The following is a 27,024-nucleotide window of genomic DNA, read 5'->3' on the forward strand; positions in this document are numbered from 1 at the left end:
GAGATTCAGCACAGAATTCACTGTGCCAGCCTTGCCTTTGGCAGACTGTCTCACTGGGTATTCAACAATCACAGCATCTGAACACATACTAGACTTTTAGTTTCTGAAGTGGTGGTAATCACAGCTCTCCTCTATGGCTGCGAGACTTGGATGACTTATAGAAAACACCTGAAAAACTTGGAATGCCAGCACCAGCAGTTTCTTGGGAAGATCCTCAACATAAATAGGAGGATTGTTGCACTAATGTCAATGTCCTCATGGAGGCCAACATCTTCAGTGTTGAGGCCTTGATAATCCAGCACCAGCTGAGGTGGAGCGGTCACTGTGTATGCATGCCTGATGGATGCTTACCGGAATAACTGCTGTATGCCCAACTCACCAAAGGAGCAAGGAAATGGAGAGGCCAAAAGAAATGCTTTAAAGACACCCTCAAGATAAATATTAAGAGATGTGGGATCAACATTACACACTAAGAGACAGCAGCCCAGGATAGGGTTAACTGGTGAAAACTTGCCAGAGAGGCAGCGTCCACTCTTGAGGAAAATCGCCTTGCCCTGGTCTCAGAAAAGCGCCAGAAAAGAAAGGAAAGACAACTGTTGTACAGCTATCGCGACCTAACTGTGTATTCCAACACCATCTGCAATGTCTGTCAATGAGCCTGTGGCTCAAGGATTGGACTTCAGTCACCAAAGGACCCATGAAAAATAAAACCTGTGAAAGAGATCATCCTTGACCTCGAGGGATCACAGACAACAGTGGCATCTCTTGCAAAAAATATAATACAGTTCTTCATAGTATAGGCAGCTAGTGGGAATTTTATCAGAGGTTCTTTCCTTCTGGTATTTCTGCTGGAACCTTTTGCTTTCATTTGGCATTAGGACTGGGTATGGGAGTGCCATCTTCATTTGCTCTGACAGTGTCTTGTAGATGTCTGCCTTCCAGTGACTCTTCTCCAGATGGGACTACAGTTCTCCAAAGAAGACATTCAAGATCAGGAGCTCTGCAGAGGTTCCACATGGAAGCAGGGTGGAAAAATCTCCATTCGTGGCTAGATCAGGGTCTGAAAGGAATTAGACTCTGCCGTTCCAAATAGTATTTCCTTCTAGTAATCTCAAAAAGTTAGACCTCAAGTACAGAAGTGTTTTGTTTGTTCACTAGATCTTACTGGAATTGTGTGGCAACATTCAACAAATTAAGAATTCAGATTAAATTCCATATAGCTTGTAATTCCAGTAATATTTGTTAACTAAAATTTATGGGTTTAACATTTTCTACACCTACACAACTTGTGGTATTCAAGTTTATTTTTTTTATTTGATCTTGATTTTTCCAGGAGTTCCATTGTCAAATGCAGTGATATGTAAATGATGCGAGGATCATACTTTAAATCAGAACTAATTTGTATCTGAACTTACTTTCCAGAAGTGTGATAGTTTAATCGCTGCTGTTGTCCTTCTAGATTTGTCATTTGCATGATGTTTGTTACTATTTATTACAGTAGACCCCAAAAAGTTGTAGGAGCTTTTCAAGCATAGAGGAGGAAATGGTCTCTGCCTTGAATATGCTTGGAGCCCTGCAAATCTGTGGATATGCACTATATATAAAGATATCTGTGGAACATGTTTGCAGATTGGATGCAGATACAAATTTTGTATCTGCACAGGGCTCTAAATATGCTGTCTTAAAAACTTAAAGGGTAGGAAAAAATGATACAACAGCGTGCTTAGGATGACGATAGACGTGTTACTAGTTACAAGCTGGTTTATCTTTCAGTTAAATACACTATAATCTATTTTATTTTTCCATAGATATCATTTACTTGTTAAACTTCTGAATGCCACACATATTTTAATAAGGTTCTGACTCATGGTGTGGGGATCAGACTTCTTTGCAGTATGAGGAGTGTGAAATACTTTAGGAAGCAACAGTTTAGGGTTTGAAAATTTAAGCTTTGTCTTTGTGTTTTCATTATTGTTAATTTTAATTGCTTTGATCACTGTGTGGTTCACTCAAGCTTCATGGTGGTTTTCAGTTTGACTGTTACTGAAATAAAGTAAAGCTACTCCAAAATTAATGTTCAGTGCCTCTACACAGCTCAGAACGTACTAGTTTCCTGAATAGCTCAACTAAAACAAACATATGTGAGAAGCAGATATATAGAGCTGCTATTCTGAGTTCTGTGTGTAAAAGAAATCTTGCTTCCATCCCAACATTTGTAACATAGTCTCAGGTAGTGTCTTTAGATTGAGTAACTTTGTTATTGTGTTCCTCTCTTACGGTGCTTGTACATATTTTGATATCAACAAGTTACAGTTCTTTGTATTTGTGATCTTCCCGAGGTGCGACAATGGCAACAAAGCGGTATTGGAAGTCTTTGAAAAATCCTTGGATAAAAATCGTGACCTGGCAAATATGTCAGACACTGTTCTCCTCCACTCCTGTATACACACCCAAAACCTTAACCAAACTGTTTACACCTATTGAGCTGTTGTAAGCCCTCTGACTTGACTGTCCTTAAAGATAGCATTGTGTAGGACCTCTTCTAGTTTTGGCTTTACTTGCTCTGGTGTAGATACATATAACCGGGAGTGCAACTTGCTATTGTTGCAAGTCCTGGGTGAGTCACACCCATATGCTCTTGAACCAGCCCATAGCATTTCTGCAGAAGCGGCAGCTGCAAAGCACAACTACTAGGGAAGTTCTATAATATATATATATGAGCAGCCAAAACAGAGTGCTTTAGGAGAGCAGCATTGGCGTGAAATAAGTTTGAGTCAAGTGTATACTTATGTGTCTGTAGGTGTGGCTGACAAAGTGCTCTGTTCAGAGCAGCATTGTAGCTTTGATCTTAAGGAGAGAATTGAAAATGGGCAGTGATAAGAGGTGTACCAAAAACGAGGAGGGCAGGAAGCTGACAAAATGAGGAGGGAGCTGTGTTACTTACAGACTGGTTATTGTGTATGGTAATTGGGACCAAACTCTCTCTTGCTGTCTGGACCAATTTGGGTTTGGAACATTCTGGGGAATTACACTCGTTCCCTGCAGGGAGGTAGGTTGATTGCTATACAGTAGGTCTGACAGTAGTATGGGAGGTTAAAGAGTTGGTAATCAGAATCTGGAAAGTTTTCCTCCTTCAAAGAATGGGAGTCCTTTATCCACAAGATAGAGTAACTACTTGGGAGAGACATTTATACATCGAGGAGGCACTAGCAGAAATAAGAAGGCAAAGAAAATAAATGTATAAATCCAAAACAGGAAGGAGGAGACAGAAGTCTTATGGGGGAGAATGTTTTGTAATTTGCTAATGCAGTGTTGCTGCAGATCAGTAGATTTTTTCAAGTAGTCTTTTAGTAGATGGATAATACGTTACTCCCCCACCCCGCGTCCCAAATCTTGGTAAAGTTTGGGGTCTGGGTGTTGAAATAAGTCTGATTTTAAGACTAAGGGTATGTCTGCCCTGCGACGTTTTCGACAGAACTTTTATCTTTCACAGATACTTAAAAAAGCCCCCCCGCCCCCGGTGAAAGACAAAAGTTTTGCCGACGGAAGTGGCCATGTGAATGTGGCTTTGGGTACGTCTACACTACGGGATTATTCCGATTTGACATAAACCAGTTTTGTAAAACAGATTGTATAAAGTCGAGTGCACACGTCCACACTAAGCACATTAATTCGGTGGTGTGTGTCCATGGTCCGAGGCTAGCGTCGATTTCTGGAGCGTTGCACTGTGGGTAGCTATTCCGTAGCTATCCCATAGTTTCCGCAGTCTCCCCCGCCCCTTGGAATTCTGGGTTGAGATCCCAGTGCCTGATGGGGCAAGAATCATTGTCGGGTAAATGTCGTCAGTCATTCCTTCCTACGGGAAAGCAACGGCAGACAATCATTTCGCAACCTTTTTCCCTGGATTGCCCTGGCAGACGCCATAGCATGGCAGCCATGGAGCCCGTTCAACTTTTTTTTTACTGTCACCGTATGTGTACTGGATGCTGCTGACAGAGGCGATACTGCAGCGCTACACAGCAGCATTCATTTGCCTTTGCATGACAGCAGAGACGGTTATCAGTCGTTCTGTACTGTCTGCTGCGCCATTGTAAATTGGCAATGAGATGACGGTTATCTGTCGTTCTTTACAGTCTGCTGCTGTCATGGGTGCCCCTGGCTGAGGTCGGCCCGGGGCGCAAAGACAAAAATGGGAATAACTCCCTGAGTCAATCCCTCCTTTATGGTATCTAAAAATAGTCAGTCCTGCCTAGAATATGGGGCAAGTGTACTAGAGAACCAGTGTATCAGAGAGCACAGCTGCTCCGTGTCAGATCCCGCAGAAATGATGAGCTGCATGCCATTCTAGGGGGTGTCCCTGCAACAGCCCCACCCATTGCTTCCCTCCTCCCCAAACCTTCCTGGCCTACCGTGGCAGTGTCCCCCCCATTTGTGTGATGAACTAATAAAGAATGCAAGAATAAGAAACACTGACTTGTTACTGAGATAAAATGATGGGGAGGCTGCCTCCAGCTGCTATGATAGTCCAGGCAGGACATTAAGTGGTGTGGGGGAGAGGAGCCAAGCATCCCGCTGCTATGATAGTCCAGGCAGTACAGAATCTTTTCTTTACACAGGAAAGGGAGGGGGCTGATGGAGCTCAGTCCCCAGTTGCTATGATGAGGACGGTTACCAGCCGTTCTGTACCATCTACTGGGAATGACCGGGAATCATTTCTATTTTTACCCAGGTGCTGTTGGCCGACCTCTCCTGAGGCCAGCCAGCAGCACTCACGGGCTCATGACCAGGATGGCTATCAGTCCTACTGCACTGTACCGTCCGCCACCGGGGAGGGGAGGAGAGAGGATACTACTGTTTACTGCTGCACCACCGTGTCTACCAGCAGCATGCAGTATACATACGGTGACATATAAAAAAGTTAAGAAATGATTTTTCCCCCTTTTCTATCACGGAGGGGGAGGGGTGGTAAATTGACGAGATAGACCCTGAACCACCCCGGACAATGTGTTTGACCCTACAGGCATTGGGAGCTCAGCCAAGAATGCAAATGATTTTCAGAGACTGCGGGGACTGTGGGATAGCAGGAGTCCTCGGTACCCCCTCCCTTCCTCCATGAGCATCCATTTGATTCTTTGGCTTTCCGTTACGCTTGTCACACAGCACTGTGCTGTGGACTGTGTATCACAGCCTGGAGATTTTTTTCAAATGCTTTGGCATTTTGTCTTCTGTAACAGAGCTCTGATAGAACAGATTTGTCTCCCTATACAGTGATCAGATCCAGTATCTCCCGTACAATCCATGCTGGAGCTCTTTTTGGATTTGGGAGTGCGTCACCACCCGTGCTGATCAGAGCTCCACGCTGGACAAACAGGAAATGAAATTCAAAAGTTCGCGAGGCTTTTCCTGTCTACCTGGCCACTGCATCTGAGTTCAGATTGCTTTCCAGAGCGGTCACAGTGGAGTACTGTGGGATACCACCCGAAGGCCAATATCGTCGATTTGCGGCCACACTAACCCTAATCTGATATGGTAATACCAATTTTAGCATTACTCCTCTCATTGGGGAGGAGTACAGAAACCAATTTAAAGAGCCCTTTATATCGATATAAAGGGTCTCGTGTGGACGGGTACAACGTTAAATCGGTTTAATGCTGCTAAAATCGGTTTAAATGCGTAGTGTAGACCAGGCCTTTGTCGACAGGCATGCTCTCCTGCTGACAAAGCTAATGCTTCTTGCGGGCCTGGAAGTGTTTTGCCGACAAAATATCTACAGAGAATGTTTACACACTCTGACTTTTTTAGCGACAAGGCTGTGTTGACATGGCCTTGTTGCTAAAAGCTGCGCAGTGTAGACAAGCCCTAAGGCTAGATTTGCTTTGTATGATTCTAGTGTAAAAAGTTTCTATGTAAAAACAGCATTGTGTTCCATGATTGTCTCAGTGATTTACCTAATCAGTTTTTCTTTGTATTGAAATATAAGGTTTTTCCCTATCAGTACTTATAATTTGCATTACCATAGTGCCCTGGAGCCATAGTCATATACCCAAGACCTCATTGTGGTAGGCACTGTACAAACAAAAGAAAAAATGGTATCTAGTCCAAAGACTTGACAATCTAATTATCAAACGAGAGGCAACAGATGGCTACAATCAGAGGACTACAAGGAACAGTGAGACCTAATTGGTCAGCTTAAGTAGGTAGTGATCTCAGCACACCAGTGGTGTACTCAGCCATGCAAACTAAATCTGAAAGTCAAGCTGTGATTTCTAGCTTGTTGTTATCACCAATAATAATGATTGCAGGCCAAATTCTAAATGTTCTGTGCAACTCGGACAGAATGTGGTCAGGTAGTTGGAATGTGCTTAAGTCTTTTGATGTGCAAGTAAAAAAAAAATCCAGTTACTTCTTCAGCTGTCTTTTTTACTCTGGAATGCTGAGTGAAAATTAGAAAATTAATATTTCACTGATAAACTGATGCATTTTAGTGCATGAGGGAAATAGAGGAATTAAAAACAGCAGCACCTTCTTACTTTGCATTGTAGTGTTTTGGAGAACCACCACATCAATTATGGAAAAAAAATTAGAAGAAGTAATATTGTGGGGAAGGCTGGGAAAACGTTTAAGGCATGCTTTAATTTTTACCGCTATACTAGGTTTTCCAGTAGTAATGCTAATTGGCCCATTACTATAGCAACTTATGATCACAACATTTTGTGCAAATAGATGTTGCTGATTAAAGAATATGGGATTGTATGACCACCCAGATGGGAAAAGCACTGACTGAAAGAACCATCATAGATTCAATAAAACAAAGAAGGCATGTAACCAGACAACCGCTCCACCAGATACAGGGCTTCCTTTGGCGTCAACAGAACTTGGATGTAACATTTCATTCCCTTTGTTCTTCCATCTGTTGTATGTTGACACACATTAAGGCACTGGAAGGAGTCTTTGTGTGGTTGAGCTCAAAACATGTCTAGAGTAATGACGCAATCAAGTAATTCACTGTTACCCTGCTATATCTATATATACTTCATTTTGTGACTCTAGCGTGTGTGTGGGTCATGGTGGACAATTAGCTGAACATGAGGTCCCAGTGTGACACTGTGGTTAAAAGGGCTAATGTTATCCTTGGATGCATTATCAGGGGAATCTTGAGTAGGAATAGATCGGGATTGGTGCAGCCACTGCTTGAGTACTGTGTCTAGTTTTGATGCCCACAGTTCAAGAAAGATGTTGATGATAAATTGGAAAGGGTTCAGAGAAGAACCATGAGGAGGATTTGAAAACATGCCTTGGGGTGATAGGCTCCCCCAAAGAGCTCAGTTTATTTTGCTTAACAAAGAGAAGGTTAAGGGGTGACTTCATTACAGTCTATAAGTACTAGGCATGTAAATATAATTTTAAAAGTTAACTGTTTAAACAGTTAGGAGTCTGGTGGCATCTTAAAGACTAACTGAACTCCTTGTTGTGTTTGTGGATACAGATTAACGCTGCTACCCTCTGATGTTTAAACAATTAAAATTATATCATTTAATCAGTTAACCGATTAAAGGGAGAAGGGCTGGGGCTGTTCTGGCTGGCCAGGGGCTGGGGTCAGGGTCAACTGGCCAGCCCCGGGGCTGAGGCCGCTCCAGCCAGTGGAGCCGGGGCTGGGGGTTAATAGAGTGAGTGAACCGGGAAAACTAATATTTACTATTTAACCGTTTAATATTTTACATCCCTAATAAGTACCTGCTTGGAGCAAATATTTGATAGTGGTCACTTCAGTCTAGCAGAGAAAGGCATAACATGATCCAGTGGCTGGAAGTTGAAGCTTGACAAATTCAAAATGGAATTAAGGTGTACGTTTTTGACAGCGAGAGTAATAAACCATTGGAACAATATACCAAGGTTCACTAAATCAAGGTTGGATAATTTTTTTAAAAGAAGTGCTCTAGGAATTATTTTGGAGAAGTCCTGTGGCCTGTGTTATATAGGAGGTTCATACTAGATAATCGCAAGGGTTCCTTGTAGTATAGGAATCTATCTGTGAGTCTATGAATATGTTATGTACTGATGGTGGAGCATACAAACTATCAGTGGATAATAGTAATTTTGTTACAAGCGATGGCTTTAGCTGACAACTCTATTTGTTACTCCAGGGTTTGAGAGTATGAAGAAGCAACACTGATACAACATATGTTGGATCTGGAGGGTTTAAGATTCCCAATACAAAGCAAACGTGTCTGAAACAGTGATTCATTGTGTCAGAAGATTTACAAGGGGTGGGTGGGGAAGGATTGTAACCTAAGTAACTGAAACTTTGCTTTCACATCAAGAATACTACTAAATAGAAATAATGCCGAAATAATAGCAACATTATCTCAACCCTGCAAACATCAGTATTAACAATAGCTCTGTGAATACATGTTTAAAATAAATTTTGAAGGATTCTTAACATAAACATGGTATATGTAGTTGGATATCACTTCAGTTTAAACCTGCAGATTTATTTGCATCATTTTTTTGTTTTATTTCAGTCTTGGCCCTTTGGTGAGTAAAGTGAAGGAGTATCAAGTGGAGACCATTGTGGATACACTCTGTACTAACATGCTTTCGGATAAAGAGCAGCTACGTGATATTTCAAGCATTGGCCTTAAAACAGTCATTGGAGAACTTCCTCCAGCTTCCAGTGGTAAGAAATTACATTCTTCTCCCCTTCTCTGTTTTTAAAACATGAGGTCTCACTTTACTTCTCTATAACCAATTATTTCATTGTAAGGTAGTGTCCTTCAGTGAACCAGATTCAGTTGTCCCTCAGTGGCTGTTGACATTGAAATTGACGTTTGTGGAGATAATCATTTGTGTGGTGCTTCTGTTATCATAAATAGGTAACTGTGTGTATATGTAAAGAGATGTGGTAAACCTGAAGTCAAGTCACCATAAAAAGAGCTGAAAGTAATTTCAGATTACATTTGCTATAGATATCTACCTTAAATATTTTCAGGCACAATATTCCTAGGCTTTTTAACAATAGTAGTTAAATCTCATTTGGGTAAATTTTTTAAAAAATGGACAGTGCACTTTTAAATTGAGATGACTTTTCTTTAATGGGATTGTGATCATTTCTTGTCCCAGTATGTGTGTTGGGATGCACCTAGTGTTTCTAAAATTAACAAGGCAATCTCAGGGAATTCTACTTGCCAAATGTTAGCCACTTTTGTTCTTTTAAATCTAGAAGGTGTTCAGATACCACAGTGAGTGCAGTATGTGAATTTGACTGGGCTAGAAGGGAATGATAACTCAAAACGGATTTGAGGACTGGAGTTCTCATGTTAGGTTGATGACAAGGGGCTGGTCCACACTGGGGGGGGGAAATCGATCTTAGATACGCAACTTCAGCTACGTGAATAACGTAGCTGAAGTCGAATATCTAAGATCGGATTACTCACCCGTCCACACCGCGCGGGATCGATGTTCGCGGCTCTCCGTGTCGATTCCGGAACTCCGTTGGGGTTGATGGAGTTCCGGAATCGATATAAGCGCGCTCGGGGATCGATATATCGCGTCTAGATTAGACGCGATATATCAATCCCCGAGCAATCGATTTTAACCCGCCAATACGGCGGTTAGTCTAGACGTGGCCAAGGAGCAAGCTGCAGAAAAACTTTAAACAGTATAACACAGTTATAAGCCTGGATAAGTAGAATTGGTAAAATAAATGTGCTGAAATTTTGACCATGCTATAAACTGGTAGAAAATCAGCAAAAAATAGCTTGTTTTGAAATTTTTCAAATAGCACTGGTGGAGAATTTCTATTTACTTTCTTTTAACCATTGTTTGCAGGCCAAAAATTAGTGCTATATGTTACGTTTGATCTGCAGCACAATTTCTCAACTGTAGTAGCATGAACAGTGATGGTAGAATGTGGGCACAATGTAGTGTCTAACATTTTAGTTTTATTCAGCATCACTCACTGATGCAGATGATGCAGGGTTTCTTTAGGACTACTTCCATTTCTGTTCGTTCTTGGCTTGTTTATTCCCTGGTATACAATTTATTTTGCCTCCTTTTTAGTCTCTGTTGTCTTACCTACAGTCAGTGGATGTATGCTAGGTGTTCTGACACATGTTTAACTAGACATTTGGAAGCAGTCTCCCTAAATGTTGCCTATTTTGGATTATGTATTGAAAAGTGCTCTCAAATGTCCTATTGAATGTTTAAAAATAATAAAATGCTACAGATGTTTTATGCTAAAACTATAACACTCACCATTAAAGCATATGTTAACTTAAAAAATCCTTCCCAGGGATGTGCCTACATCCCTTTAAGGTCCTCAGATAAAAACAAAAACCAGTCATGCTTGTGTAACCTTTAGCAGAAATAAGCATATACAATAATTTATAAAAAGAAGTTATAGTAAGTGATTTCCAGTTAGGCTTTTATGCTGGTTAATGGATCTTCTGGCAAAAATGCCTAAACAAAGAGTTAAAATTCATTAACTGAGCGGGAAAATAGATATTTTATAGATAGATTAAAGTTTTGAACTGCTTTTTTTAAAAAGATAAGTCAGTTTTGTTGCTTTCTTTAATCTAGAGGCAAAGAAAAAATGAATACTCATTAAACTAAAGGTTTTATAGCAAAGCGTCAAATACAGCCTTATGACTTCTAGCTCTTTTAATACAATGCATTTGGACTGCTTGCTTCCTTACTCTTCCGCCATAAAATGCTCCAGCTAATTTCTGTTGGATTATTTCAACTAATTTTTAGAAAACTGAATTAACAGAAGAATAAAACCTGAAAATCAGAGTGGATTTGATTTTAAATCAAATCGATTTAAATCATGATTTAAATCACTAGTCAGGAAGACTCGATTTAATCATGGATTTCTACATAAAAGTGCATTCTTGGTGGTGATTATAACCTTAATACATATTCTTCACAACTCAGCGATAGATGTAGGTTTTATATTTAAAAGGTGCACACTATACATTTTTAAAGTGATTTATTTTGAAAAGTTTTCAGATTAATTTAACAGCTATATCAGAAAATAAATGATTGTTTGGTTATTTCATTTACCAAAGGTAATTGAAGCATATATTTATGAAGTCACTGGGAGGTGAGCTATTTCCAATTCAACAGGTTAATCGTTAATATTGGAGGATTTTCTTGCCATGCTCTATTAGGAGAACACCAGACAGATATTTAAGTTGTTGTATTTAACTAAAACAACAATGATATGTATTCTGGATTTTTTTTCTTCAACAGCAAACTTATAATATTTTAACAAAACAAGCATAAGAATTTTTGAATTTAGTTAAACATCCAGATTTTTTAAAATCAGGTTTGTTTTTGTTAAAATTGTTTTTAACTAAAATAGTTAAATGAAATTAAAAAAAAAAACCCCAAACAATTAAATCAACTGTGTCAGCCAGGTCAACATGAGAAACTTAAAATATTGGCTTCTGCAACTAATTCAGTCGTCTTCACCTTCATTTTCCTGTTTGTTCATAATCTGGAAAAGAAAAACAAGCTTTCCTGTGTTTTCGGGTCCCAAACGATTTCTCAATTTGCAATGAATTAGTCCACAGGAAGAAAATATTCTTTCTACACCGACAGAAGAAGCAACTGCTGTTAAAAGTGAGATTTTCACTTCAACAGTTTCTGAATCCAGGTGCTTAAGTGACTTCCACCAGTTCACTGGTGTGACTTCCTTTAAAACATCATCAGCAAACATATATTTCTTGAATGGTTCACCCTTAGCTCTGAAGTTGATTCTAGTTTACATTATGGAGGGATGATTGCTGGATGTCCATGTCATAGCCAACTCCTCTTCTTCAGCAGTTAAGGTGTGACCCTGGTACCGAGTATTGAGAATATTTGCAAGAAGATGAGCTGGAGATAGTGCTTGTCCCATTCATTTTTTTAATGCTTGTAATTTAACTCTGTTATTGCATATTTTTCTTTTTAAGATCTTACTCAGTTCCTTCCAGATTTCAGCAGCGTTAGCAATAAAACTGCTATTTCCCTGCATTTTGTTCAAGGCTACAGAAATAAGCTTCAGGGTACTGAGCATGTGTTCAAGATTTCTCTTAAGCCCAATGTTGAGAACTTTGGCTGTGACAGTGCCATCTATTTTTTCATGATTTTCTTCACAAGCTGTCACCAGATTAGGTCAGTTCTTGATATAGTTCTCAAAACAGTCCACTACTGAGTTCCATTGCATGTCTTGTGGGAAAGTTAGCTTGGTTCCTCTCACTTTTTTCAGAGCAGCTGCTGCAAAGTGGTTGTTACGGAAGTATTTTGCAATTTCAACAACATTAGCCTTTTTTTTCTGGAAAACTGACGTCTTTGGCTAGGAGGTGCATCAAATGAGCACCGCAACCGTATGTTATTAGCTTGGGACTCTCTTCACTCTCTTCTAAATAATTTCTTCTCATCTTTGATACATTTGCAGCATTGTCTGTGACCAAGCTGCATACTGGACATTTGAAATTTTTGTCACAGTTTGTTATAGCTTTTACTGCTGCTGCTTGTAAGTATTCTGCTGTGTGTGCATTTCCTGACATAGCAATTGTTCCTATAAGGAAGACATTCCCTTCTTCTGTTGTCACACAAGCATGTACAACAGGATCATTATGGACATTGCTCCACCCGTCAACTCACGTTAACAATTTTACCTTTTGCACACTGCTCAATTTCTCTTTCATGCACTTCATCCAGCAGTTTGCTTGCGACATCTGCTCTGTTGGGTGGACAGTATCCTGGTCTTAATGACTGAACCATTTAATGAAGTGTGGATTCTCAATCATACAGAAAGGAGAGTTTGTTTCATAAACAACCTGGGCAATTTTTTCATCAATTACTTCTTTTTGTAATCTGCTGGTTCTTATCACAAATTTATCTATGGTTGTTTGTGGATGATGGGGATTTTTTTTGTTCTTTTTGCTACAGGTGATATACTGTGGCTATGTGATATGCATAATGTGACTGAAACACTGTTATTGGCAGATAACTCTGAAACGATTGAAAATTATGGTGATCTTGAAGGTCGATAGTCTTCAGAATCCTGTATGTTGAGGATGGATTCTCCTAAACAAAATAAGTCGATGCTGTTATTTGATTATTATTACCATACTGCTCATTTAGTATTACTCATTGCATTCACTGATGCTCAGTACTACTTTAAAGGTTAAATTGTAAAAGGAAGATCTACGTATTTCAGCTATTTATTTTTTATCACAACTACATCTAAAATGGTAGTACCATAGAGTAACACCTATATTTTTTGCTCAAACATGAAGACAGGCAATCCTTAAGAAAGAAGTATGAAATTAAAAAGTTTACCAACCTGAAGATTCTGCATGTTCAGAGATGTTCCTTTCATCATCTTCAGTGCAGCTTCCTCCTGAGAAGGAACACTTCTCATGATGTTGTTTGTTTCTGGCAACCAGGCCCTGCATTTCTTTGTTGCAATGTTTGCGTTTTACATGCATGCCTGTCTTACTCACAGGTAGAGGAACTTCATTAAAATATTCCCAAACTGGGTCTCTTTTATGGCTTGCTGCCATTATAGGTTTTCTCTTCTAGTGAGAGAATGGTATGGTAGATCTTGAATCAATGAAGGCTACACTCAGAAAGACCTCAAGACTGCTGGAATATGCTGTTTGAACAGTTTCACTTTCGTTTCTGCTGCCTGTTCTTTCCCTTCTCATATTTATCTCCAGACTTCTTCTCCTTGTCCAGATCTGTTCCGCCCCCAACAATCTTCTATTCATCGAACTTTTTGAAACTTTGTGCTTTTAGAGAGAAGTAACGGATTGACTGTGTGTACACAAATTTGCGGAGGGACAATAGGATTGAGGTCTGTTATTTCTCACCTCTGTATATTTATTTATTTATTTATTTATTTTAAAACATTTTTGCTGTTAATAAGCATGTTATCTCTGGAGACCCAAATCTACAGTTTGAGAACTGCAAAAAATCTAAATATCTCTGATGGTATCTTCTAGACTGAGCACTGAGTCTCATTGAGTAGATAGAAAGATTAACCTAAATAATCTATACAGAAGCCCCTGGAACCCTATAAGATTGGGTCCCTAATCCATGAACTATTGGAACTCATTTACAAAACTTTTCTTAAACATTTAATGAATATATTGTCTCATACTATAGAATTAGAATTTATAATCCCTGTTCCATGATGAGATGTCTTTGAGCTATAATATATCTTAATTAAAACTGTCTTTAGATAAAAAGAACAGGAGTACTTGTGGCACCTTAGAGACTAACAAATGTATTTGAGCATAAGCTTTTGTGGGCTGCAGCCCACTTCATCGGGTGCATGGAATGGAACATATAGTAAGAAGATATACAGTAACTCCTCACTTAACGTCTTAGTTATGTTCCTGAAAAATGCAACTTTAAGCGAAACGATGTTAAGCGAATCCAATTTCCCCATAAGAATTAACCCCCCCTTTACATTAGGTTCCAGGGACATTTTTTTCACCAGACAAAATATATATCTCTACACGCACGCAATGAGTTTTAAACAAACAATTTAATACAGGTACACAGTGATGATGATTGTGAGCTTGGTTGCGGTGGAGGAGTCAGAAGGTGGTATATTTCCCAGGAAATGCCTTACTGCTAAATGATGAACTAGCAGTTGGCTGAGCCCTCAAGGATTAACTCTCTCACTCTGCAAGGCAGCAGGAATGGAGGGAGATATGTGTATTTCCCTTAAGTACACTGCCGTGTTAATTAGATTTAGATCAGCTTGCTGAGACAGCAGCTGCTGCAAGCTCCCGTTGTCCTGAACCCTGCTCTATGGAAGATGGGGTAAGCGGAGTGGGGAGGGGGAGACCCTGACATTAGCCCCGCATCCCCCTGCACAGCAAGCAGGAGTCTCAGGGAGCAGCTCCAAGGCAGAGGGCAGGAGCAGCATATGGCGGTGGGGGGAGGGACACAGCTGAACTGCAGGCAGCTGCTGCCCAGGGAACTTAGGGGAGGGGGAAGCTGATAGGGGGAGCTGATGGGGGCTGCCGGTCCACCCTATTTCCAAGCCCCCACCAGCTAGCTGCAAGGGCTGCTCTTCCTGCAAGCAGTAGACAAAGCAGGCGGCTGCCAAAGGAGGTTAGAAGGGAATATTACACAACTTTAAAGGAGCATGATACCTAATTGATTAGCAATGTAACAACAAAACAACGTTAACCAGGACAACTTTAAGTGAGAAGTTACTGTATATGCACATACAGAGAGCATAAAAAGGTGGGAGTTGCCCTGCCAACTTTAAGAGGCTAATTAATTAAGATGAGCAATTATCAGCAGGAGAAAAAAAACTTTTGTAGTGATAATCAAGATGGCCCATTTCAGACAGTTTGACAAGAAGTTGTGAGGATACATGGGGAAATAGATTCAATGTGTGTAATGGCTCAGCCATTCCCAGTCTATTCAAGCCTAAATTGATAGTATCTACTTTGCATATTAATTGAAGTTCAGCAGTTTCTCCTTGGAGTCTGTTTTTGAAGCTTTTCTGTTGCTGATAATTGCTCATCTTAATTAGCCTCTTGGAGTTGGTAGGGCAACTCCCATCTTTTCATGTTCTCTATATGTGTATATATATCTCCTTACTATATGTTCCATTCTATGCATCCGATGAAGTGGGCTGTAGCCCACGAAATCTTATGCTCAAATAAATTTGTTAGTCTGTAAGGTGCCACGAGTACGCCTGTTCCTTTTGCAGATACAGACTAACACGGCTGCCACTCTGAAACCTGTCTTTAGATAGGTTTTTTCCTCACATTTTTTATCAAAAAAATCTGATTAAAATTTAAAAAAAATCAGATTTTAAATTTTTTTTAAAATTCATTGATTTTTATCTACCCTGCTGAAAATTAATGATAACCTATCTTAAACTCCTTGACACTTCACGATACCAGCTGTTCTTCCCAGCTAGTTCAAGTTACTTCCCTACTTTTCCCAGTAAACTTTCTTCCTATTATGTCTCTTTATTCCCACCTATAATCTCCTCACGGCTCCATACACTTGCAGTCAACAAATATCCCCTGTTGAAAACTTTCAGTGGCCTCTACTTTCTGCTCTTCCATGCCAGCAGCTTTCTGTTCCTTAGAGTTGTATGCAGTTTTCTTACATTTTAATGAAAGAAGATCTTGCTCAGTAGCTGTTTCTAGGTAAAGCAACCTTTCAGTTTTAGTGTAAAGCAGTCAATTTATGCTTACATTGGACAATTAAAATTTTTGCTAAGTAATTTCCAACTGTTGCGAATATGACATTTGGTATTAGATTTACACATTTTTACTGTCAAAATGCTAATGTTTCGTTGTACTTTTCAGGATCTGCATTAGCGGCTAATGTTTGTAAAAAGATCACAGGGCGTCTTACAAGTGCTATAGCCAAGCAGGAAGATGTGTCTGTCCAATTAGAGGCCTTGGATATCATGGCTGATATGCTGAGCAGGTAAGCATCCTTGTTACAAAATGGTGATAGAATGTAATGGTTAATGCTATGTTTTAACTGGTTTAAATCACTGTGAACTTAACTTTTTTAGTTATTAAATTTTAGATGATTATAATTTAGGCCTTGTAAACATGAAAAAGTTGAGTAACTTATTTCAAATAAGTAAAATGAGACTTTGTAGCAGAATACAGTTGTTACATTTAAAATATATTTAATTTAAGCGTAGCTGATTAATCAAATAACTCATCATTTATCTTTTGATGCTGTTGAGAATGTCTTTAATTGCCAGTTTCGGTTGTCAATATATGTCAATACTGAAAGCAGTTAGTTTCTTAGTTTTTTCCAAATAATTCTAAATGGACTGATGTATATTTTTGTATGGCATTTTGGGAATACTTGGAATAAGAATGATACACTAGAAGAATTAAATCAGTTCTAGATTCAGTTGGTTTGAGTTTGTGTTTTGTCTGTTTTAAGGCAAGGAGGACTGCTTGTTAACTTCCATCCTTCAATTCTGACCTGTCTGCTCCCCCAGCTGACTAGTCCCAGGCTTGCTGTGAGGAAAAGAACCATCATTGCTCTTGGTCACCTGGTTATGAGTTGTGGCAATATAGTTTTTGTTGACCTCATTGAACATCTGTTGACAGAGCTGTCTAAAAATGATTCGATGTCAACAACTAGGACCTATATACAGTGTATTGCTGCTATCAGTAGGCAAGCAGGTCATAGAATAGGTAAGAGAATTTATATATTTTTCTCTGATTCTGCAAATTTTTAGATGTGAATGATCACTTTTCTAATTTTCCTTTTTCAGGTGAATATCTTGAGAAAATAATCCCTTTAGTGGTAAAATTTTGTAATGTAGATGATGATGAACTAAGAGAATATTGCATTCAAGCTTTTGAATCTTTTGTTAGGAGGTAAGCTACTTTTAAGGTATGTGTTTTGTTTTTTTTCTTACAGGTTGACTGGTTGTCATTTGAATGTATAAGAAGTCATTGCTAGTCCTTGAGCAATTGAAAAGAGTTGTAGTAAGCCACAAGAAATGTGTTTCCTTTCCTGATGGAAGTGATAGTCTTTGTGGTGCAAAATACCTTTTCTGATTTTGAGTCAGAGATCATACCTGAATTGCTAAAGCAGATTTTTCTATCACTATCTTGTAATTTAACTGATAATCAGTGTAATATGTACACAGACTGGCACAATAGGCCATGATTTGCTATTCATGTATAGTGACAGATAAGAACATTGTTTTTATAAATATAATGCTTCTGGAAAGTGCTAGATTCCCATTAGTGGAGACAGAACCTTTTTATTTCCAAAGGTACATCATAAGATTCTATAGCTGTCAGATTAGAAGATCATAATGGTCCCTTTTTGCCTTAAAAATCTGTGACTATAAATCATAGGCAGCAGCAGAGCATACTTCCCCGTCCCTCTACTTTTGCATTCCTTGAAGGGGTGAGAGGATCTTCTTGTTTCCTTGACCTCTGCTTCGACAGATTGCAATGGCAATAATTGTCTCAGTAGCTTTTGGGAACTGAATTATGAGAACTGAACTGCAAGACGACAAAGTGGCTAATGAACTATCTTTTATATTTTGTTTGATTCTGCCTATGAAGGTGAAATTCCATATTTTTTCCAATCTTCTAAATTACCCTGTGTCAGTTTGGCCTGAGTTCTTGTATAGCAAGTTTCAGATTGTACTGAATGTTTGTAACTGAGATGAATTCTGAGAAAAAACATGATATGTAATGGGAATTCTGATAGTATTAAATTTGCTAGTGGAATCAGTACCAAAGCATATAGATATAAATTTCTTCTGTTAAAGAAGAATTGTTAATTAATTGTTCAATATTAATATTATAAGCTAAACTTATTAAATTTATTATGCAGATGTCCTAAGGAAGTTTATCCTCATGTGTCTACCATTATAAACATTTGTCTTAAATACCTTACCTATGATCCTAATTACAATTATGATGATGAAGATGAAGATGAAAATGCCATGGATGCTGATGGTGGTGATGATGATGATCAAGGTATATTTTCTCTTGGTTTTGGAGAGAAGAGATAGTTGAGTCTAACTTGTGAGGAAATGGAAACGATCAATTCAATAAGTCTTAATTCAGGTCTTTCCAAAACTTAAATGATTGTGTGACGTTTTCATGTTTTTCTCTTTTATTTTTGTGGGCATGGCTATATACTACACTCAGTAAAGTGAACAAGATGACATTTTATATAGTTATTTAGTGCATTCATTGGCCTGATATTGTGTTTAGCGGGATTATAGTAAAGAATGACATAACAGTCTAAAAGTACTTGAATGGTGTAACGAGAGAGGCAGAGGAATTCTTTAGTATGACCTAACTAGAAGTTGGAAGAAATTTAGAGAATGAATTTAAGATGTGTATGAGCAGGGCCGGTTTTAGCAAGTGTGGGGCCCAATTTGTACTCACCTGGCAGTGCTCTGGGTCTTTGGTGGCACTCAAGGACCCGCTGCTGAAGACCCGAAGCGAGTGAAGGGCCTGCTGTCGAAATGCCACTGAAGACCCAGAGCGCTGCTGGGTGAATAAAAATCAAAAAGGCACTAATGTGGAGCCCTCTTAAGCACTGGTGTGGGGCCCTCTTAGGCTCAGGGCCCTATTCCGTGGAATTGGGCAAATCGGCCTAACGCCAGCCCTGTGTATGAGGGAAAGTGATAGATGCTTCTTTGCATGAGATGTGTATTGTTTTTATTTATTTGTATTACCATAGCATCTAGGGTCATAGTCAGAGATGGGGATCTCTTGCTAGCTGCTGTACAAACAGAGAACAAAAAGAATGTCCAATTAGACTGGATGAAGCACCACAAAATATTCTGTAAAACATTGCTGCAGTTGCAGAGGAGTGGAGTAGAAGACTCAGAAGGTCTTAATACCACTTAGCTGTTTGACAAAGCTGTGAGCAGCAGCAGCAGAGATAACCAAATGTAAACTGATGGTGTTACTTTTGCAGCTATAGGGCTAGAAACTTAGTTTTTGTTAAAAATGAGATGTTAAATTCTTTTGAAACAGAGACTAGGCCACCACTCTTGCCAGGGAAAGTTTCCATCAGTGGGTGCATTTCTCAGTCCCTCTTTAGGTTAGGTATAAAAAGTATAAAATGATTATATCGCTGCTGGATAGCTTGCTATACTTATGAAACTTTGGCCTATCACTTAATCTGGATTTCAGAGCATGAGAACAGCAAACTCACATGCTTGTGACTCAGGTAGATCTGAACCTAAGCTGTCTCGGGGGAAAGGTAGAGCATTCTCCTACTGGGACATCTAGCTCTGCTTTAAATTAATTTTTAAATAGTAATCTGCTTTACTTCTTGCATGCTCTGCTTCTGTTCTGTTTTCTTTGTTGAAAATAGTATGGTTGAGTTTGTTGATAAACAAGTGTCTTGCTCTCTTAAGCTGCTAAATAGTTAACTTCAATCCTATAGAAGTTGCTTCAGAGGGCTTTGTTTTCCAGTAAAGGAGAGTTAAATGGAACATTCTGATCAGGCCTATAATACGAATGTCTGATTTAGGGGAACTAGATTTTTAGGCTGTAAGAGTATATATTCTAACAGTTACAAAATCTTATGTACTATTTAGTAAACATAATTTAGTTCTTTCTAAATTGGTGGTATAACAAAGAATGTAGAGAGATAAGAGGAGATTTAACAAAACAAAATTGTGGAGTATTTAGGACTTTGAAAGACGATATCATGTCTCTGTTCACAAAGCAATGTAGATTTTGTAAAATTATTAAAATCTGTACAGTTTCCTACCCTAGAAAGAACCTGAGACTTGTAAGTTTTGGCTTTTAGAAGTCACTGTTGCATATTGATATGACTCCTCTTTTATGGAATGGGATACAAATATAATTGTAGTCTGTATACAGGTAATAGGACCAACCACATGGTGTTGAACCCATGCACAATTTTTGCTGGTGTAATGCCCCCAACAAGAGTAAAATGTGAAGAGGCTAGTTTTCAGAATTTTGATGTGCTATTATTACCTTATTGTCTCTCCTGATGAATAGATATGAAAACATTTGAAATAAAAAATGTAGTAAGGCCACAAGTGTGGTGGGAATGACTTTATTCAATTAGCAACTGAAGTTGAGGGGATGTATGAGAGGGGCTGATGTGAGGAAGCTGGCTAGGTAGATAATTAGTTTTAGGACTAAGGCAGTTTTGAATGACCTTTTGTATACTTCTGCTTTATCTTGATTATAGACTGCTTCTTAAATTTCTTAGGCTAATATATCATCTGTCTCTGGTAAGTTTTACACATTTAACAATCTCTTGCATCAAATAAATTTGCGTTCTTTAAATCAAAACTTTCTGTACAAAACTGCTAGCATGGAATGTCTCTATGTGAATTGGTGTATAATAGACGTTCATTTTATTTTGTCAAGGGAGTGATGATGAATATAGTGATGATGACGATATGAGCTGGAAAGTGAGACGTGCAGCAGCTAAATGTTTAGATGCTGTGGTTAGCACACGACATGAAATGCTTCCAGAATTCTACAAGACCGTATCTCCTGCTTTAATAGCCAGATTCAAAGAGCGTGAGGAGAATGTAAAAGCAGATGTTTTCCATGCGTATCTTTCTCTTTTAAAACAAACTCGACCTGTGCAGAGTTGGCTGTGTGATCCTGATGCAATGGAACAAGGAGAGACACCTTTGACAATGCTTCAGAGTCAGGTTAGCTGTCAGGATTTTTTTTAGTTCTTTGAATTTGAGAGAAGGCCATGCTGTTTATTCATTGTTCTCTGGGTTCATGTGGAAAGCGGCAAAATCACTATTTGCCACCTGTTTCTTATAGTTGTACACAGATTATGGGTTCTGACTCTGCTAACTCATCTGAGAGGGAGTATAGGGTAAATTGGCTCAGATACCTGCAGCTGCTCTGGAAACTGGAATTACCTGTTGGACTCAGAGTGCTGATTTGTTTTTAATTATTGGCTGCCCATCTCTAAAAATGCTGTGGAGTCTATGAACCTAGTTATTATTTGCCCCATATTATAAAACAAAACATTCAGAGTCTGCAACTTATAGCTGTTCAGCTAAATTCAGAATAGGTGAAAAAATAAATTCTCACAATAAAAGGAAGGCAACACTTGATCAGTAGAACACATTTTACCCACAGAATAGAGAGAAGTGGCGGTATTAACAGAATCATTTTCCAAATTGATTTAATACGGTAATTATGTAATTAATATTTCTGTTTCTAGAATTTTGAGAGAAAAGCTACATGGAAAACATGTTTTGCTAAATCTGACCTTAATTTTTTAAGTTAAAGTTTCCTGGGATGGTAATTGATTTGAAGATCTGAAACTTAAAGCTCTCAATATATCTAGAAATACAGCTCTTCTGAAGACTTAAAGCCCAGAGAGACAGTTTGTTTTATGTAATTTAGGAGAACTGTAAAGGAAATGCTAACTGCCCAACTAGTTAACAGGTGTGTAATTTACTACAGGTTCCCAACATAGTTAAAGCCTTGCACAAACAGATGAAGGAGAAGAGTGTGAAGACTCGTCAATGTTGTTTTAACATGCTAACTGAGCTGGTAAATGTTTTACCTGGAGCCCTAACACAACACATTCCTGTACTTGTGCCAGGTATGAAAAATGTAATAGTAAATCTGTTATAGGTTAAGTGTGACTTCAACTTCAGACATTTCTAAACCTTAAATCCTGATATTTAAGAATAAGCTCTAAAATGTAGTTCTAAATTAAGACAGTACCACTCAACTGTAAGTGGCAGCTTAGCTTCTTTGTGAATCCACATGCATAGTTTAGTGGCATTTTTACTTTGGTAAGCCCTGGAGAACCAAAGTAAAAAGTGCTGGGCCTGTACGCTAGATTCATTTTGTCTAGTCTAGAATCAGAATTGTTAACTTGTGTCTAGTTAGAAGACCAAATTCTGCCCACATTTCCATTTGTGCAAGGCTAGATACTGCCCTTATTTTTGCCTTTACCACCCATGCAGAATCTTTACCACTGGTTGTGGTGGATGAGCCAAAAAAAAAAAAAGCTTTACTTTCAGATTTATTGTAGAATTTACAGGGCTCGTAGCTAGAAAACTCTTATTGGTAAACTAGACAAATTTTGATAAAAGCTACTGAAAAGCTACAAATATGCAGTCTTCTATGTCACTTTTATATAATCACTTTTCAGAGAATGACACTTTTTATATAAAACGTTTAAGTATATGTCAGTCTTTAGATGCAACTAAAACTTCTAACATGTTTCAGTCTCTTGAAGTTGCTAGGAATGTATGTGTACACATGCACATGTTTTAAGTGTGGTCATTTTGAGCACTTGTGTTCAGAATTTACTCTAGTAGTTAAAAGAATAAGACAGCACAAGCCATCAAATGGCCTGTGTGCTGCCTGAGTGGAAGAAGTTTGAAAAGTTTATTACTTTAAATCAAAGGTGGGAAAGGCTTTCTGGAAGGAAATGTTTAAGAGCAGAAAATGTTATGATTTGGCTGCATTCTTTAGGACTTTGTGTGATTTCTGATGTTAAAAATAAATACATAAATAATAGAATCTCTTTTCTTTTACAGGGATAATTTTTTCACTGAATGACAAATCAAGTTCCTCTAATTTGAAGATTGATGCTTTGTCTTGTCTGTATGTGATCCTGTGTAACCATTCTCCCCAAGTCTTCCATCCTCATGTTCAAGCACTGGTGCCTCCAGTTGTAGCTTGTGTTGGAGACCCTTTTTACAAGATAACATCAGAGGCACTTCTGGTTACACAGCAGCTTGTGAAGGTCATTCGTCCTTTAGACCAGCCTTCTTCCTTTGATGCCACACCTTACATCAAAGATTTGTTTACTTGCACCATCAAGAGACTGAAGGCTGCTGACATTGATCAGGAAGTAAAAGAGAGGGCTATCTCCTGTATGGGCCAGATCATCTGCAGCCTTGGTGATAATCTGGGCACTGACCTGCCTACTACGCTTCAGATCTTCCTAGAGAGACTAAAGAATGAGATTACTCGCTTAACTACAGTGAAGGCTTTGACGCTGATTGCTGGCTCTCCTTTGAAGATAGATCTGAGACCAATCCTTGGGGAAGGGGTTCCTATCCTTGCCTCTTTCCTCAGAAAGAACCAGCGAGCTTTGAAACTAGGCACGCTTTCCGCTCTAGATATCTTAATTAAAAATTACAGTGACAGCTTGACAGCTGCCATGATTGATGCTGTCCTGGATGAGCTTCCACCTCTTATCAGTGAAAGTGATATGCACGTTTCACAGATAGCCATCAGTTTTCTGACTACACTGGCTAAAGTGTATCCTTCCTCCCTCTCAAAGATCAGTGGGTCTATTCTTAATGAACTTATTGGCCTGGTGAGATCACCATTATTGCAGGGTGGAGCACTTAGTGCTATGCTAGAATTTTTCCAAGCTTTGGTTGTGACTGGAACAAATAACTTAGGATATATGGATTTATTACGCATGTTAACAGGGCCAGTGTACTCGCAGAGCACTGCACTTACTCACAAGCAGTCTTATTATTCCATTGCCAAATGTGTAGCTGCTCTTACACGCGCTTGCCCTAAAGAGGGACCAGCTGTAGTAGGTCAGTTCATTCAAGATGTCAAGAATTCAAGGTCCACAGATTCCATTCGTCTCTTAGCTTTGCTGTCTCTTGGGGAAGTTGGGCATCATATTGATCTAAGTGGACAAATTGAGCTCAAGTCTGTAATACTAGAAGCATTCTCCTCTCCAAGTGAAGAAGTCAAATCTGCAGCATCTTATGCCCTTGGCAGTATTAGTGTTGGCAATCTTCCTGAATATCTACCATTTGTCTTACAAGAAATAACCAGTCAACCTAAGAGGCAATACCTACTTCTCCATTCCTTGAAAGAAATAATTAGCTCTGCATCAGTGGCAGGCCTCAAACCATATGTTGAGAACATCTGGGCCTTACTGCTGAAACACTGTGAGTGTGCAGAAGAGGGTACCAGAAATGTTGTTGCTGAATGCTTGGGCAAGCTTACGTTAATAGACCCAGAGACTCTGCTACCACGGCTCAAGGGATATTTGGCATCAGGTAGGCTGTCATTCTATATACGTATATATATATAGGCTGTCTGTTAAGAGAAGAGAAGAAGTTTTGTACTTCTGACTTAATTTGTTAAGCTATACTCAATAGTTTACACTTGAGTTTTATTGTATGAAAAATCTCGTCTTGAATTGTGGACTGCTTCCAGAAAATTTCAGCAAATGAGATCATGCTACCTCTTGGCGCCTGATTTTACATATGCCTGAAGGCATAAGAAATAAGGCATTTAAATTTCATTATACATTATGGAGCAGTGATCTGAAATTTTTGTTAATTATCCAATTGAATATTGTATAGATTTTATTAGATTTGTGCTTTACAAATAAGTATTTGAATGGTCATTGTATTTAGAATAACATTTTCCTTACACTGAAGGAAGTAGGTAGTATATAATGTGAATTGCTTCTACACTTTGGTAATGAGAATCTGGCTTTTGAAATAATATAATGGTGATTTTATTAGTGAAGAGTTGTAAACTAAATCATGTAAATAGTTCTAAAGAACATGTAGACAGCAATGTTTGTTTTTTTTTTTCAAATGCAGCATGCAAACAGTTTGGGGCATAATCAAAAGACTTCTGAAATATAAGGATAAGGGCTGAGCGGTATATAAATATATATAATATGTTCATTGTATATAGTTCAATACAGTAATTGCACCTCTAGGGTTGTATTGATATATACAGATATTTACATTTGTTTAGAACGAAGAATTCCTTTGTAGAACTACGGCTGGATCTATTTGGGATACATTTTTAATTAAGGTTTCTGAGTAGCAGCCGTGTTAGTCTGTATCTGCAAAAAGAACAGGCGTACTTGTGGCACCTTAGAGACTAACAAATTTGAGCATAAGTATACTGTATTTTCCACTGCATGCATCCAGTGAAGTGGCCTGTAGCCCACGAAAGCTTATGCTCAAATTTGTTAGTCTTTCTAAGGTGCCACAAGTACTCCTGTTTTTAATTAAGGCGTTCATTATGTAATGACATCGGTATAGAAGACAAGTTTATTTAATGTACTTCTAATTAACATTTAACATTAATCTCTGTTTAAAATATAATAATGGAAAATCATGAAAAAAGTAACACCTTGCCAGCCAATCAATAACGTTTAATTCCTTAGTATTTTGAAAGCAGTATCAAGAAGTGTCTTTCTTAGAAAAATAGACATATTGTGGTGAGAAAAGATAACGTTTATAATATAATTTATTTGATTAAATTATTAGCAACTTCAGTATTTTTTAACTAAAACGACATGTTTGGTATTAGGGTCATCATATGCTCGAAGTTCAGTGGTTACGGCTGTGAAGTTCACGATTTCCGATCATCCACAACCCATAGATCCACTATTAAAGAACTGCATAGGTAAGTTTCTTACATATTTTTTAAAATTAAAACCAAATTTCTTTTTAAGCATTAATATTCAAACTTTTATACCAGGGTGTGCAGTGTAAAGAATCTATTTTAAAAAAATGCTTTGCAGGTACCTGCATTAAACACTCACCAATGACAACTATTAGTGAGAGCTGTTATTAAAGACTATAGACTGAAGCTTACTGGATGTCATTAAGAAAATGGTAACTTTTCAGGATAGACCACTGAGATCCCAAAATAGATAGCAAAAGCTGCAAGATTGCTAACCATTTACTTTTTTATTTGCTAAATTTCTTTTCAAGTGATAAATCTTAAATTAAAATGTATATACACAGTCATGTATTGCATTAGAAACTGAAATATTGCTATTACATATAATTTTTATACATTATTTGAAGAAACCAATCAGCTGTCAAAATATTATTGATCCATAAATAACTAAGATACTTGAAGAATCCAGTATGTCTTTAGGAGGAAAAACAAGCTTTGCATTGTCACCTGACTTTCTGATCCTCTAGATCTACTCTTGTTCATGACCCTCTAGCATTGTGTAGTATGGTCAAACCCACCAGAGAGAACATTATAGAATCTATTAATTACATCATTTCTACACATATGTGTTTAGTACTCTATTTTAGATCTCAACCTTTTCAGTCTTTATAAAATCATGTATTTTTAAAGCAAATACAAACCATGGTCTGATTTTCATATTTCCAAGTAGGTTATTTTCTTATGATACGTCTGGGCTTTATTTTAAACTGTATCTGGAATAGATATTACAGTGTATCTGTATTACATTTGTGCTTTATTGTTATACTTCCTCAAGTTTTAGGAAAGCCTTTCATAAATTGGTTGGGTAGCCAAAAGAAACTGTCGCCATTAATGATGTGATAGTCCAAAAGCCTTTTAGTCTCCTTCTCTAAAATTAATAAATTCAATTCCCTTTCTTCTTTGAGTCCATTTTTCCTACAGCCTTACTGGTATTTTTTTCTCCCTTCCATTACTGTTTGTTTTTCTCAGGTTCTCTTTGAGAACTGCGTTCTTTGAGGCAAGTGGTTTCATTAGATTCACTTTTTTACTATTTGTTCTCTAA

At 38.3% G+C, this 27,024-nt stretch overlaps 1 protein-coding gene and 1 long non-coding RNA gene across 2 annotated transcripts in view; one reads left to right on the forward strand and one right to left on the reverse strand.

Moving 5' to 3' along the window:
- CAND1 (cullin associated and neddylation dissociated 1) overlaps positions 1-27,024 on the forward strand; it is a 49,174-nt gene that overhangs the window by 16,753 nt on the left and 5,397 nt on the right. The window contains exons 3-11 of the mRNA XM_050923192.1: positions 8,523-8,677; positions 16,338-16,461; positions 16,939-17,195; positions 17,276-17,381; positions 18,358-18,503; positions 20,895-21,187; positions 21,963-22,104; positions 23,054-24,547; positions 25,827-25,922. Coding sequence (XP_050779149.1) covers positions 8,523-8,677; positions 16,338-16,461; positions 16,939-17,195; positions 17,276-17,381; positions 18,358-18,503; positions 20,895-21,187; positions 21,963-22,104; positions 23,054-24,547; positions 25,827-25,922 — 2,813 coding nt within the window. The remainder of the gene's footprint in view (positions 1-8,522; positions 8,678-16,337; positions 16,462-16,938; positions 17,196-17,275; positions 17,382-18,357; positions 18,504-20,894; positions 21,188-21,962; positions 22,105-23,053; positions 24,548-25,826; positions 25,923-27,024) is intronic.
- LOC127034929 (uncharacterized) lies at positions 10,929-13,615 on the reverse strand. The gene is made up of 2 exons (XR_007769530.1): positions 13,334-13,615; positions 10,929-13,074 (listed from the first exon to the last, which is right to left on the reverse strand). It is a non-coding gene; the product is annotated as an uncharacterized LOC127034929 (long non-coding RNA).

The sequence above is a fragment of the Gopherus flavomarginatus genome, chromosome 1 (genome assembly GCF_025201925.1).
Source record: "Gopherus flavomarginatus isolate rGopFla2 chromosome 1, rGopFla2.mat.asm, whole genome shotgun sequence".
Classification (NCBI taxonomy): domain Eukaryota; kingdom Metazoa; phylum Chordata; order Testudines; family Testudinidae; genus Gopherus; species Gopherus flavomarginatus.